Genomic DNA, 15,349 nt, shown 5'->3' with positions numbered 1-15,349 from the left:
TTGGGAGGTAGACATTGTTATGACCTTACATTGTTTAATGAAAACATTAACATTCCAGTTTCAAATAACAACTTAATATCAATGTATAAGACAGTCCACTATTGTAATAGTCAGAGGAAACTTGCATCTAACTTCTTCAAAGTGCAAAGACCTTTTTATCATATTGATGGCATGCTGGGGTCCAGACTATATACAGCTTGGGTACACAGAGGTACAGTCTTGTGTTAAGAACTCAGAAAAGTGTAAAGCCTACACCTCTCTTCTAGGCTCTTGCAAGTCCACAGTCCTTAGAGGCAGCAGTCCCTAGCCCTGGGTTCGTGATCCTTCTCAGAACCGTTCAGTCTTTCGGCCTTAGAGAACAGAGTGCTATTGCTAGGATGGCTCAGGTTTAACCTTTGGTTTCAGGTCAAAATTGTCCTCTTTACAGGCACTTAAATCCCAAATCATTCTGCTTTTCTGAACTCTGCTTATAGCGATTCTCTGAACTATACTTCTGTTTGAGCACAAAAACAGCTCCCGATTCTTTAAAAGATGAGATATCACTGTAGATCTCTTCTCTTCTGCACAGCCTGATGCTATTTTCTAGGACAAAATTTTCGTCACTCCATTTTCTTTTCTCTCCTTGAGCTCACAAGTCCTAATTCTGAGTCTTTGTGAAAGAACTTGGACATCACTGAGGACTCAAATCTTGTGTCCTGGAGTCTCTTTTATTTTTGAGGAAGATTAGCCCTGAGATAACACCTGCTGTCAATCCTCCTCTTCTTGTTGAGGAAGACTGGCCCTGAGCTAACATCCGTGCCCATCTTCCTCCACTTTATATGTGGGATGCCTGCCACAGCATGGCTTGTCAAGCGGTGCCAAGTCCGCACCCGAGATCCAAACCGGCGAACCCCGGGCCGCTGAAGTGGAATGTGCGAACTTAACTGCTGCATCATTGGGCTGGCCCCCCGGAGTTTCCAAATCTCCACCAGAGACCTATTCTCAGTGGGATATACTTTAAAGCTAGGACTTAAAAAATTTAACATTTAACGTATCCATTACGGCCTTATTGCCTGCCCTGGGATATATATCAGAAGTACTGCTTTTTCCCTTAAAATATTCTAAACCTCCCATTTAGCGGGGGGGGGGGGGGGGGGGGTGGGAGGGGGGAGGGAAGGAGGGGGTGTATAAAGCAGAGTTGGAGAATAAGAAGAGTGACACAGAGGCTGTTTGGAAAAACTTCATGTTGATGTGAGATTTGTTAAGAACACAGTGTTTCAACTGAGTACAATTTTGTGTTTTTAAACATTTCTCTTTCCAAGAGAAATCTGGGGTCATTTTATATCTGGGCCTAATGATTACGGGCTAGCAAAATGTTAAGAGCTGCATTCAAAAGGTAATAAGTTCTGTCACTGACAAAGTCAAAAGCTGTCAGGAAAAGCTCAGAATGGGTAACATAGTATAAGATTAGCTAGCTTATCTATGTCAAGGCAGATCTCTTTTTGGGAGAATGACTTAAGGAATCTAAACACTGGTGGGTTTATTAATATTTTTTTTTTCCTGGTGGCGGGGGTCATGGAGGAGACACTTCTATTTAGTTCTGGGCCAGTAGAAAATACCTACGCAACACTCCAAACAGTGAGAAGGACCACCTGGAGAGCCAGTTCTCTTCCTTCTCTACCCTCACCCAGATTCTGTCACCTTGGCTGCAAGGGAACTCTTCATGGGTTTGGTTGTTTCTCCAATTGTGGCCTCCTGGGTACGTGGTGGTAGGCCTGCCTAATAAGAGGGTTGGTGGGAAATGAAGGAGAGAAGACCTACAAGGCTCACGTTCACAGGGACTCTGGCTGAGAAAGTAAATGTGCTGCCTGAAGCTGCTACACGAATTCAGTTTCCAAGAGGGTCAGATGTGAATCCCGATCCCGCCCTTCTCTCTAGGTATCTTGCTAAGATTCTCCTTCACCCACCCAGCAAGTTGGGGGGAGGAGGGCGTTAATTAGTATAAAGAGTACCTACAGAAGTGTTTACCTTTGAGGTGGTAACCACTATATACCACCTGGTTCAACTTTAAGAATGTGGAGTTTCCACATAAAAATTTTCTCTAGACTTGACATGCCTCAACCTAGACTCAGAATGCTACAATGAAAGTGCAGCCTTTGTGAGTGGTCACCCCACTCAGAAAACTGACCTCAGAAGAATGGAAATCATTCAGAAAATCTATTAGTCACAGGGAAAATGAGGGTCATATCTACAAAGAGTCCCCAGGTTAGTGGGATGGTCCTTAGTTTCACTATCTTAAGGTGCAAAAGATGGTCTCTTCAGCAGACTTTCCCACTAATCTGGTGGAAATGCTTGGTTTCCCTAGCTTTCTTTCCTACTAGTCCTTGCTTCCAAATTCTCTTTCTTTTGTCTGCTGAAGAGTCAACAGGATGTGTGATGTTTTAAGAATATAATAAGCAGCTCCTCTTTCACAATGGGTATAAGCAACCTGGCATGGCTTGGAGCCTACGATTACGGAAATACAGTGATACACTGAAGACTACACACTGAAATACAGCTAGTCTTTTAGCTGAAATCTCAAACATGTTGGGACTGTTGCCATGGAATTTCACAAAATCTTTTTTCCTGAGACAGACGCCATGCTACAAAGAAGGATAAGCCATTTGTGCAGTCTGAGGTGGAACATTTTAATTACTGGCAGCACATGAACGAGTTGAGTTTGAACCTAATGCGTGAGCCCTTTCGAAATATCAAGGCAGATACATAAAACACTAATCTGCTAGGAATTTGGGATTCTTGGCTCTGGTAGAAATGTTCACAAAGCTGACTCTTAATTTGTAAATAGGCTCCATGAAGTTGTCCCTTGAAGCAGAATTTATTTTCCCTAACAGAAGTTCTTAAAAAGGGGAAAAAAAAAAAAAAAAGCCTTTGGCAAGCAGCTGCAGGTGCCAGTTTGTGTGTACACTTTGGGGCAAGATCAAAATACCTTCCTGTTTTTTGTTCCTCCCCACCATCCTCTTCACATTCACAACTCAGTGGTTAAAGGAAAAACTTAACAACAGCTACCATTTTCACACCAAAGAAATGTGAAACAGATAATTCATATACATACTCTTCTGCTTAATATCCATACATTAAGAGGCTTAAAAGTTAACTGTGGTTACTGCATAATCACATAAATGTAAAGCTGGAAGGGACCTTACAGAATGTCTGAATTCAACTCTTATTTTACGGTTGAGGAAACAGTCTTAAGAATTAAGTGGTCTGCCCAAAGTCATACAACTAGTTAGTGGCAAACATGGAATTAGCAAACCGATTTTGTGACCCCTATTCCAGCGCTAATTTTGTAGTTATCACAGTGCTCTTCCTTGATAGCATGTCCCATAACTCACGGTAAGATGACTGATACATCTGCAGAACCAAGATTAGACTTTCAGGAATCTTTGTGGGACACAGCAACTCCACTGAAAACCGGGGGGAAAACCCCAACCTGTCTGATGGAGGAGAACCTGTCCGCAGAGGTGCTCCCCTCCTCACCCCATCATGAAGTTCAGCTCTGATCTAAACAGCACTCATGGCATCTGTCCCTGATTCCTCTCCTGTGGGGAAGGGGACACTAAGTCACACTTTTTGGACTTTCTGGTATTTTTTGTCAAAAAAATCTTTGGCGAGTTTGCTTTGGGTCTGTACACCGATACTCCATGAAAGAGACCAAGAACTTCAGGTAGCTGGGTTTTTTTTCCCCCGGGTGGTGGTGCTGAAGCATTTCACCCTTCAGAGCCCAGTTCTGCCAGTCTTGATTACAAGAAATGGATGCCGTCACCACAGTGGACAACTTCCTGGAGTTTCAATGATAGTCTATATTTAAAACCATTGGGTCTCCTGGTATAGAATTTCCCCTATAGACGACTGGTTTAGCCCAAAGCAGCTTTTAATTGGAGATGGGAGGGTAAAGGGTAGAAGCAGAAGTATCATCAGATGACTTCTTCTTTTTTGGTTTGTGTGATAAGAAATGGATCTGATGCTCGGAGACTGGGGTCTTCAGTTATTGGTAACAGATGCTTATCTTATTGCTGTTCTTTTCCTTATTAATAGACTATAATTTGGAATGGGGAGATTATATCCTAACCCTTCAGCCTTGTGTTAAGTGCAGAAAGGCAAGGCTTCCCAGCAAGGTCAGCTGGTCAGCTCTTCTTCTCTGTGGTCCTGGGCATATGACCAAAAGGCTTTTCCACATATGGCTGATGAATCTCAGAAAGAATGTCTCATGCAGCACAACCAGGGGATTCTTCTGACTCACAACAAACTCCAAGGAAGGCCTGCTCTGTTGCTGCAAAAGATAATGACTAAATACTTCATTGGCTTTTAAATATAAAATTCAAGTCCTTGATGGGAAAACAAAAGTTTCACAAAAGTAGTAACATGACATATCTGCAAACAATTTCTGAATGAACTCAGCGTTTCTCTGTTGCCCATGTGAATATGACCCTTTGGATGCTAAAAATGGTACGGAAAGGAGCTTGGAACTGAGTTTATTTTGAGAGTGATTTATCAGTTTTTAAGAATGATGTTCAATGCTCAGGCGCAAATCATCTCTGGGACCAGATGTTCACTTCAGTGTGGCTCTGTGTTCTCCTCTGGCAATGTGAGACGAGAACTCATACCGATCATGGCTTCGATATCCACACATGTTACACTCAAAAGGGTCACGAAAGCCGTGGCAACCCATGTGAATAGTGAACATCACATAATCCAGGAAGAGGACTCGACAGTGGTCACACCGATACACATCCATCACCTCTCCTTCTTTGTTGATCACTTTGATGGAGTCTCTTGGGCAGATGGGTGGGGGCTTGAGGAGTTCATAAGAGCGGGGGACCTCCTTCAGAAGTGGCATCCCATTGCGGACTCGAGGAGGGACCATGTGATTTTGCTGGTAAGTGTGATTCTGGCGTTCTTCATGGTTGCTGTCAGTGTCCGTGGAGTCATGGCCACTATTATTGGGGGAAAGGCCTCTTTCAGAAGGCAGGCCCTTCTCTGACAGGTGGATGCTCTTCTTTTCCAGGTCTTGGGGAGCACCATTCGGCATCTCAGCACGGGTGAGGGCTATGGGATACATGCTGCTGATAACTGGCACCATCTCTGATGTGGGAGCAGGTGGTGTCTGGACTAAGGGGCGCAGGGCTTCGGCACCGAGATAGCTGATGGCGTTATTGATGGCTTGGTCCATCATTCGGGTCTGTATTATCTCACTCTCCTTCTCGTACATATAGCTGGGATTATAGTTGACATCAAAGCAGTGGCGCTTGTCACCTAGAACAAGTTAAAGAAAGAGTTACAAAAGGAACAACACAAAGGCAGAGAGTTTGTAAAATTATTTTCCAGAGTCCTTGAAAAATGAGGAAGGACGTGTTGCCTGCTCAAGAACACCAGCCCAGGCAGAATGGTTCCATACGGTGCTGATGTCTCAGGGGACAGTGGTTGACAGCACGTTTAGCCAGTCAAAATAAATTAAGCCAGCAGGCAAAAGGGAGAGTCAGAGATGTCATTAAGTTGAGGCTATAATGTGATTGTTTCCACTGCTCATGTCAGAGGGGAACCCTGGAGAAAAGGAAGCAAGAGAATACTAGGACGGGATTTAGAGGAGGCAAGGGAGCTACTACTATGCAGGAGCATGGGGGCCTCTGTACTTCTGCTGTTCGTGAACTCTTACGATGCAGTCAATTCCCAAACTCTTATTTTCCTTGTTATTTTCTGCTCGTAATACTAGGGAGCCAAGGGGACAGAAGTGCTGCAAAAAGTGGGGATGGTCAGCGACTAGCCTCTTTAAATAGCTACAGAGGTGGAAAAAATAGCCCCCCAAACTCCAACTTAACACTCCCCAAACATGTCAGTCACCAGAATGACTGAGATTTAAGTAAAAGAGCTTCAAATGTAGAAAGTTTTAGAAAAGCTCCCTTGATGAAAGATCATGAACTTTGTCCCTTTCATAAAGCGTGTTATTCTTCTTTTGCTTGAAAAAAATATATCATTGATACATATATGATCATTAGGGCCTATCTCACACTTAACTGAAAAATTTATTTGTGGTCACCCTTTCCTACATCTCATGTCAAACTGCTGAGAAATTTTGAAAACAGAGTTTAGCCACCTTCAGGGCGTGTGGGTGTTGTGTGTTAGAAAACAGAGGCTCTCTGGCCACAGGGAAGGCAGGAGCAGGGTCTGCACTGATGGCAGATGTGCTCAGTGGTGAGCAGCTGGTAGAGAGAAGAGAAAGCAGGGAGGATGTGTCAGGTGCTGGAAGTGAGGCTAAGGTTACTTTTGATGCTCTTTCATTCTGTAGACATTGGACTCTGGAGAGATTTGCTGAACCACATCTGCTTTTCTATAACATTTCCTAGGCATGTTGTGGTTCTAAAACTTGTCACTGCCATACAGGAAAGAGTTCAGTAATGAAAAAACACAGGAAAACAAAAGGATTGGATGAACCAGTTCCTGCTCTTGAGGTGTTTCCAACCTAGTGGGAGAAAAATAAGACCTATATATATGGAATTGGAGAAAAATAAATGACAAAAGTTGTGAAAGGGCTGCCATGCTCTATGGAGGCCTTTGACTTTATTCTAAATGCCAAGTTTGAGGCATTAAATATGTCATCTGTAAACAGAATTATAAGGGCAAGGTACAAATTGTATATTTAAATATTAAGAGAATGCAAAAATTCAGGAGTACTTGGGGAAGGGAAAGCATTCTCAGAAAACGTAAATTTTGAGGAGGGTCTTGATGCACTGGTAGGATTTAGATTTTTGGAGAGGTAGAAGAGACATCCTAATTGAGGGAGAAGCATGAGTGAAGGCAGAGCAGTGGGACTATACAGGACACAAGCAGGGAAGACTAAGAGAGTTGGCTATAGCTATATCAAGAACTATGAAATAAAGTATTTCTCAAATTTTACTTTTTCCTTCACATTCTGCAATATTCACACACCAGGGTAGTGTGGTGGTTGAGAACTTGATTTGATGCTGGCTCATCAGTTACTAGTTGCGTGATCTTGGGCAAGTTATTTAACCTGTCTATGGCTCCATGTCCTCATGTAAAATGGGGATAATAATTGCATCTACCTCACAGGGTCACTAGTAAGCGCTTACAGCAGTGCCTGGCACGTAGAAAGCACTTGGTAAATGGTAGGGTTTTTGTTTTGTTTGAATCAGCTCACATTTTCTTTCTTTCTTTTTTTGCTAAAGTAAATTTGCTTTTTAAGGAAACTTTATAATCACTAACATAAACAGAGAACCAGAATCACTTGCCACAAATTGAAGGTATATGAAAAATAAAGAGAGCACAACTAGAAGGACCTACAACTAGCATATACAACTATGTACTGAGGGCCTTTGGGGAGAAGAAAAAAAAAGTTTCCCATAATTGTGGATTTGTAAAAGAAAATAAATAAAGACAATGAAACAGAGCACTTTATTAAATTTTGATCAGATTCTACTATGAGTGCTTGGAGACGAAGATCCCCTCTCTCTTTGTTAAAAACAGAGATTACCAAGTATGAGATTAGTTAAAGACCACTAACTTCAAATTAAGTCTAAATCTTTCTCGTTGGTGTAATCAGGGAGATTGAAAGAGAACTAAAAAGAAAATAATTTTCTTGGGGCCAGCTCTGTGGCCGAGTGGTTAAGTTCACGCGCTCTGCTGCGGCGGCCCAGGGTTCAGATCCTGGGAGCGGACATGACACCACTCATCAGGCCACGTTGAGGCGGCATCCCACATCCCACAACTAGAAGGACCTGCAACTAAGATATACAACTATGTACCGGGGGAGTTTGGGAAATAAAGCAGAAAAAAAAAAAAAGATTGGCAAGTTGTTAGCCCAGGTGCCAATCAAAAAAAAAAAAAAAAAAGAAAATAATTTTCTTGCCTGGTGGATCAAGGTTTTTAAATACCCTGTGGGCCTCCTGGCATTCTGCTTTTCACATTTTGGGAGATACTGAAAAAAGATAACACATGGTAGGACCAAATGAGGGGCATTCTGAATGACCCACCATAGGGTTTGGATTTGAACAAACAGCAAACTGTTACGTACCCTTGGGCAAAGGAGGCTTGTGATCAAAATTTATTTCAGGATATTAATGTAACAGCAATGTGTAAGATGGACCAGAACAGTGAGAAACTGGAGCCAGAAAGACCAGCTAAAAGATCTAATCTAATCAGATGGATTTGTCATGCATCCCCACTACCTTAAAGCCAATGTGACAGATTCTAGACAAAACCTGAGAGAAAAAATATGCACAGCAAAACACCCTGCCTTGGCAACTCAATAAAAAGCAACAGAAAAGTAGATCTTGGCCAAAGTAATCAATGGTTCTTATTTTCAACTTCCAGATTGGATACATCTTTGATCAAGAGGAAGAATGAGGCTGAGAACATGAAAGCCAGCTCAGGTCACAAATATTCATTCCCCTGAAAGTGACACAGAAATGATGAACTTTGGTTTCTTGGCCTTTTCAAGGTTTTTGATGATTTTCCAGTGTGGCCAGCTCTACTCAACTCCCCAAATACCAGGGGGTCCTTGAGAATCTTTTTATCTTTTCACCTAACAGACAAGCTCCAGAAAGTTTCCGGGGTGGGGCAGGCACATCACAAACTCTGCTTTTATCCTTTCTCCCAAGAGTTTGCTTTACTTAACTAGGCCTATAATTTCAGAACCTATACCACCTGCAGCATATGTCAGAAAACAGCTGAGTGCTAAAGTTGTAACAGGCAAAACATTAAGAGGAAAATAAACCCCTGGATGAGTGGAAATATGTGACTGAGTTCTGTGGTTAAGGCAGACCATCGTTCATTGTTAAGAGGATGGGAGAGCCTCAGATCTTCACGTGCACGCAACCTGCAATCATCAGATCCCCTCATCTCTGAGTTACGGTAACTTGAGTAGTGCAGATGATTATCAGTCACCTGTAGACACGATGACTCAATGTGTATGAAACTCAGAAGGGGTAAGCTACAGTAATTGAAAAGCCAAAAGCTCACGTTTCTTTAGTAACACACTCATAAAAAAGGTTAGTCAAACCACAAGAGTGTAACTGCTCCCAAACCTGCATGGCGCCTCTAGTCCAGTTTCTAGTCAAAATTGTACCACACCTTTGAATGATTAATGATAGCAGCTTCAGGCTGAATTAGAGGTTTTCTTCCAATGAAAATATAAGCGGCAACAGCAAGTCCTAAGTTTAGATACCAAGGCTGTCTGGTTGGGCCATTCCCTACCTGTGATTCTTTTTAAAGGTGCCAATCCTTAATATACATGCTTTGGTAACTCTGAGCAACCGCCTGACCTGAATTGCTGCCATGTGGTGAGGGCATATGATTGTTGGCTTCTAGGTGCGAGCTTGGAATTACAAAATCACAGTCTAGAGATAAAAGGGACCTTAACTGAGCATGTGGATTCAGACCTCTGCCTCTGGGGTCAAAGGATAAGATCCACCACCCTAATCTGTTTACTTCTGGTCTTTATACTTCACAGTTCCTAGCCCTGTGCTTTATACATAATACTAATAAGAATAGCTACTATTTATTGAGCCCCTACTATAAACCCAGTGCTGTCTTAGGTACTTCATATATTGTCTCATTCTACCTAAGATGAATTATCATTTCTTAGTCAGATGAAGAATCTAAAGTGTAAACATGTTGATTAACTTTCCAGTTACCCAGTTGGTAAATAGAGAACTAGAATGCAATCCAAGGCCCCATATATCTCAGTATATGTTCGAGTGTTAACTGCTGTTTCCCAGCTGCTACCGTGCCCATGGCTGCACAATCCTACCACTGGCAGTGACTTCAGATTCTTTGTTGGGATGGTTCCCATATGCAGTGGAAAAGCAACTGTGCTTTGTTCCATATGGACTAGCACATGCATTCAAGAAATGTCTATAATGCACAGAGTTGTTCCAATGTCTATAAAGTGCTTACAGAGTGCTTGGCATATGTAAGCACTCAGTAAGTGATATATTGTTATTATTATTATTATAATTATATGCCTCACACCATGTTAGGTGCTTTGAGGAATATAAATATAACTGCAATCCAATAGGAGATGCAGCATTTACGCAATTTCATTATAGATCAGTATCCTTAATGCTATGCGGTGGAACAAAGTATAGAGTAGCCAAGAGAGCAGAGAGAGGAAAATACAGACCACTTCTCAAATGTGCCAGCTGTAATATGGGTAAATATTAATCTATGCTTTTCTTAAAGTCTTCCTATAATCTGAGGTGGTGGTAGTGATGATGGTGGAGACAGTCATATATATCACAAAAAGCAGAGTGTTAAACTTGCCTGAGTGCAGAAGGAGGACAGAACCGAGAGAGCTCAGCAGAGTATTGGGAATGTGGACCATGTGTACTTTTTTTTGGGCAGGGGGAGATTCACCCTAAGCCAACATCTGTTGCCAATCTTCCTTTTCTTTTTTTAATTCCTTCCCCGCCACCCCAAAAGGCCCAGTAGATAGTTGTCTATAGTTTAAGTTCTTCTGGTTCTTCTATGTGAGCCGCTGCCACAGCATGGCTACTGACAGATGAGTGATATGGTTCTGCGCCCAGGAACCAAACCCAGGGCCGCAGAAGCAGAGTGCGCCAAACTTTAACCGCTAGGCCATCCGGGCTGGCTCCCACGTGTACTTTTAAGGGCAGATGTGAGGGAGGGCGTTCCAGACAGAGCGCACGGAAAGAACGATTACATAGAAGTGGAAAAGTATTACATAGAAGTGGGAGTAGTTCACTGTGGCTGAATTAAAGGATCAGTTGGCTGAAATGATAAAATTAGAAAAGGTAAATTGGAAACAGATTGCGGAAGGCTCAGAACGCTTGAGTGGTTTGGATTTTCTTCCAATGGGGAGCCTTTGAAAGGTTTTTTTGAAGAGGGGAGAAAAATGATTTGAACATTAGAAAAATAACACAATTCCAATATTACAGTCATCATGATGGGTTAATGTGAAATATTCAGGTTTTCTTTAAGTCTTTAAGTTTCTTCGAGTCACTTAAATATATTTGCTGCTATCTTCATACAATTTCTCATGTGTATTATCACTTACTCTTACTGCAAGCACATGTCAAAAAAAAAAAAAAAGGCAGGTAAGTAGGGTAAGTGGAATATCTGATGATAATTATGGCTCTGATCTCAATCTTATTGAGACTAAAGTGACTAACACTTCTTCCAGGAGGACGAAAGCAGAGGGGAGCCACAGAACAAGAAGCAGGAAGGAGGAGAGAGAACAGAGAGAGCTGTGGGGGTGGTGGTGAGGAAAACTGAGCTGGAGACCACATTTTGTTGCTGCAGAAGCCTTTGTCCTCTGAGACACTGTGAAGTGCTATTTGGATGTCATCTGTCCTGATGGAGTCACCAGTGGAAGACAGTTCTTTTCTCAAGAAAACATACCCTTGAGAGAGAATGACTGCCCTTCTTCAAGGACTTTTCTCCCACTAGCTTTCAATGACTAGCCTCCTCCCTGTCCAAAGCCCCCAGATAGCAGACATGACATGCGTTGCTGTGGCTGACCTCCCAGAGAAGCTTTCTTGTGCTGCAGAAGCAGACTTATGCTGCACCACTTTATAGACCTAGGTTCTGGCCCTGCTCTGTCACCTACCAGCTGTGTTTCTCCATCTTTCCCATCCTTCTTCCCTCCTTGGTAAAAGAACTTCACTGGGTGGCTCTGAATCTCTCTTCAAGTTCTAAAATGCTATGACTTTGTAATGCTCATAGGATAATGGATTTCAGCCCTTTGGGAAGGGGTAGGAGAAGATACTTTTTGCTCTTAGAAACAGGTATTAAAACTACTTCCTGTCACTCTGTTAACCAAAGCAGACAATCTCTCATTAGTTACTTCACGGGGTGAACAGAACTGACGGTGTTTGTTGAAGTGTCAAAACCTCATTAACATGTTTACCACGGGTAAGTGAGATCTTTTTTCATGTTCTTTTCAACATGAAAACTTCCTTTGATAAAGTAATACACAGAATTAAAAAAATAAGGAGATGCTATGGTAACCACTTTGGTCTGAATAACACATCTGTTTATGGAGAAAGAATGAAAATCAGAAAAAGAAATATAGTCACTTTCCTCCTCTCTCCAGGAAAGAAACCTGGCCTCTGTTTTGAGCCAAGGATTTGAAGATGGACTAGTTAGAAGTATAGTCAAATAGTTTATAACAAGAAAACAGCACTGAGAGAAAGGACAACCCCTAAAAGGGTTAGGTGCTAAAAGTAAGGTCTTGTCCTTTGAAAAGAACAACTAAGCATTACTTTGATGATGTTAAGATGCTGATTTCCAATGAATGTGGGTCAATTTATTTCGCATTTTACAGAAAGGGATACAAAATTTCTTGGAGAATGAGGGAAAAAATGACTTTATTTTTCTCCTACTTGGGCAACTTAATTTTACTCTTACTCTTCAAGAGGCATGGTTTTGTGTTGCTAAATGCATTTAGACTTAACCCAATCCGTCCCTCTTCCTCAGTTCACCTCTAATGGATGAAAAATGCTACCTACTGGTAATTATCTCTAGCCTGCTGGGAAATTAACAGGCTGACCTAATGGTGTAATTTCACCTTTCTCCTCACAGTTCAAGAGGTCAGGGAAGCCAAGGTAGGTCTGAGTGCTGTGCAACTGTCAGCAAGGATTAAAGGGAGTGACTCATCTTCCTTCACACTTTACCCATTGCCATTTCCCTGGCAGCTGAACCTTTTCAGAAAATGGTGCCTTGGAGAGGAAATATAGGAGAGAGAAAAGAAGAGGAAGGAAAACATTAGCCCCATATGTTTTATATCACTTCATCCCATACACTGCACAGTGTCATAATATTCCTTCCCCCCCCCTTGATATTACTGGTTTTTATCAAAAAGGTTGATTCAGTTAAATGATTAAAGGAGTTTCTTTAATTAAAAAAAAATCTCTAAAACAAAGATTCAGGATATAAGCCAATGTTAGACAATTAGAACAGTATTCAGGGACAAGAATGTCAGGCACAGTTGTCCCTGGATATCCATGAGAGATTGGTTCCAGGACTCCCACGAACACCAAAATCCCCGGATGCTCAAGTCCCTTATACAAAATGGCGTAGTATTTGCATATAACCCACACACATCCTCCCATATACTTTAAATCATCTCTAGATTACTTATAATACCTAATATGATGCAAATACCGTGTAAACAATTGTTATACTGTATTGTTTAGGGAATAATGACAAGGAAAAAAAAGTCTGTACATGTTCAGTACAGACACAACCATTGTAGGCCTTTCCATCCAAGGTTGGTTGAATCCTTGGATGTGGAACCCAGATACAGAGGGTCAACTGTATATGGCAGGAGCACTATAACGATATCTTGATGAATAAATGGACATAAGAGCAAATAAACAAGTAGTAATGCCCTAAGTAAACTATACGAATGTTGAGCTAATGCCGTTGTTTTATAGATTTTCACACTTAACAACTTCCTAAAAAAGACTAAAATATATGATATAGTTCATAACATAAACACCATGCCTGTACAGCCTCGAGAAAAAAGTTATCTGAAGTTACACATATGGGCTTATAAACACAAAGCAGTATTCATAATTGCTGCCTTTTCTAATTCACCTCACAGACTTGTAGACTGATAGAGCTGGGAGGTGCCTTCCTGATCACTTCATCACCTATGCAGTCTCCTCACTTCACAGATGAGTAAACAGAGGTCCAGAAAGGTTATGTGATTTGTCTAAACACACACTGTTAAGAAATGACTGAGCTAGAATCGGAATCTGGGTCTTTTGGCTTCTAATCCAGTGCCCTTCCTACTGCACTATACCACAATTGACCAAAAAAATTCCCCTAATTATTCGGGGCCCTGAAGCCCTGAAGTTGCTACCTCAGCTCAGATCAAGAACTAATTCTACTGGGTCTGATTCTAGCACAGAGAGAACTTCTGATGGTTCAGAAGATGACGGAAATCAGCACCTACAAGATCAGCATCTCTCATGAGTCTGGAAACACAGGAGTGAAAATGCTCTGGTCACAATGGTAATAAACAGATGGAATGAATCCCTGACACAACAGGCAAATGGCATGGAGTTGGACAGATGAACCATGTTTTTAAACCCATGAAAATACCAAAGCAACTTAGATTAAGTAGGGGTTTAGCTCACCCATAGGTTTAGGGCAGCTGTAAGAACGAGGGACCTTCTTTCATATTTTAGTTCTCTTAGACCAAAATGTATTGACCATAACTCGACTGAAATTGTCACTTTACTTTTTTTTTGCTCATCTCTCCCCATGTGCCTCCACACATCAGCTTCAGCCATTTCTAGAGTCAAAACTTTCCCCAAATTAAATTACACTCAAAACACAGAGTAACAATCCAAGCTTTCTTTTGTACTCCAGTCATAAAGTTTTCACATAAGTAAAGCTCAAAAGATATGAGCAATGTTTTCAGAGAATGTCTTGGAATCACAATTGGTCCATTGTGCCTAAACTCCCTATGGAAGTCACTACATGCTCCCTGACATTTCTCACCAAGGAGAGAGAAGATGGTCAGGAGGAGGGGATCTCTAAACTGAAATGCACGCACTTTAGTCTGACACAATTTATTCTTAAAGTGACTAAAATGGTACAAAAAGTTGTCAGCTAATCAAAATAAAATAAATAAGCATAAATACCAAGCTAGGTAATTTTGAAATATATGGGTTCTTTCAATATATCTCTATAATTCACATAAAATGCCTACCTGTAAAAAAACTACAGAATAAAATTTAACCAGATTTAAAAACCAGGCAGGCAGTTAGTATCTATAAAAGCTATTGCAAAGAATAAACACAAAAGGACTGAAGAAATCAATAGCAGCAAGTAGCTTTGGAAAAACAGATTTCTAAAATATTATTGGTATTGAGGGAGGTCTATTTTCACGTGATAACTATTTTTGTTTGATATCACTGACTTTCAATTTATAGAAAAACTGATACATTCAATTCAGCTGCCTACTTCACAAATACAAATCTATTTTAAATATCATGGTCACATTTATGTAAACATCTGGGAGAGTTCAACAAAATATCTCTGCCATTTGGCAGTCCTAACACTTTTCATGGACGTAATTATTTCTTAGCCATCTCATTCTGCTGTATTTTTTGACAACGTGAAAACCAATGGCATAAAAATTAATTCCAGTAAGACAAATGATTAAATCAAACCCTGTTATTTAAATTTGTGATTTCCCAACCACTTTCTCTTAAAGCCAACTCTCAATCAAATTCAAGAAAATATGGCAATACATTTTAGAGCATGAAAAAAGGTTGAGCATGATAACGGAACCAAGTTGTAAAATACAATTACAAAAGATTAC

General features: G+C 41.1%; 1 protein-coding gene across 12 annotated transcripts in view; it reads right to left on the bottom strand.

Moving 5' to 3' along the window:
- IKZF3 (IKAROS family zinc finger 3) overlaps positions 1 to 15,349 on the bottom strand; it is an 87,352-nt gene continuing 72,003 nt past the window's right edge. For 11 of the 12 annotated variants that reach the window (XM_070562077.1, XM_070562083.1, XM_070562082.1 and 8 more), the window contains one exon: positions 2,642 to 5,292. In XM_070562077.1, coding sequence (XP_070418178.1) covers positions 4,589 to 5,292 — 704 coding nt within the window. In that variant the 3' untranslated portion in view covers positions 2,642 to 4,588. Of the gene's footprint in view, positions 5,293 to 15,349 lie in introns of all 12 variants that reach the window. The other variant, XM_008518897.2, reaches the window with a different exon arrangement.

This window comes from Equus przewalskii, chromosome 10, assembly GCF_037783145.1.
Source record: "Equus przewalskii isolate Varuska chromosome 10, EquPr2, whole genome shotgun sequence".
Classification (NCBI taxonomy): Eukaryota; Metazoa; Chordata; class Mammalia; order Perissodactyla; family Equidae; genus Equus; species Equus przewalskii.
The sequence above is the reverse complement of the archived record's forward strand: the minus strand, read 5'-3'. Positions and strand labels throughout refer to the sequence as shown.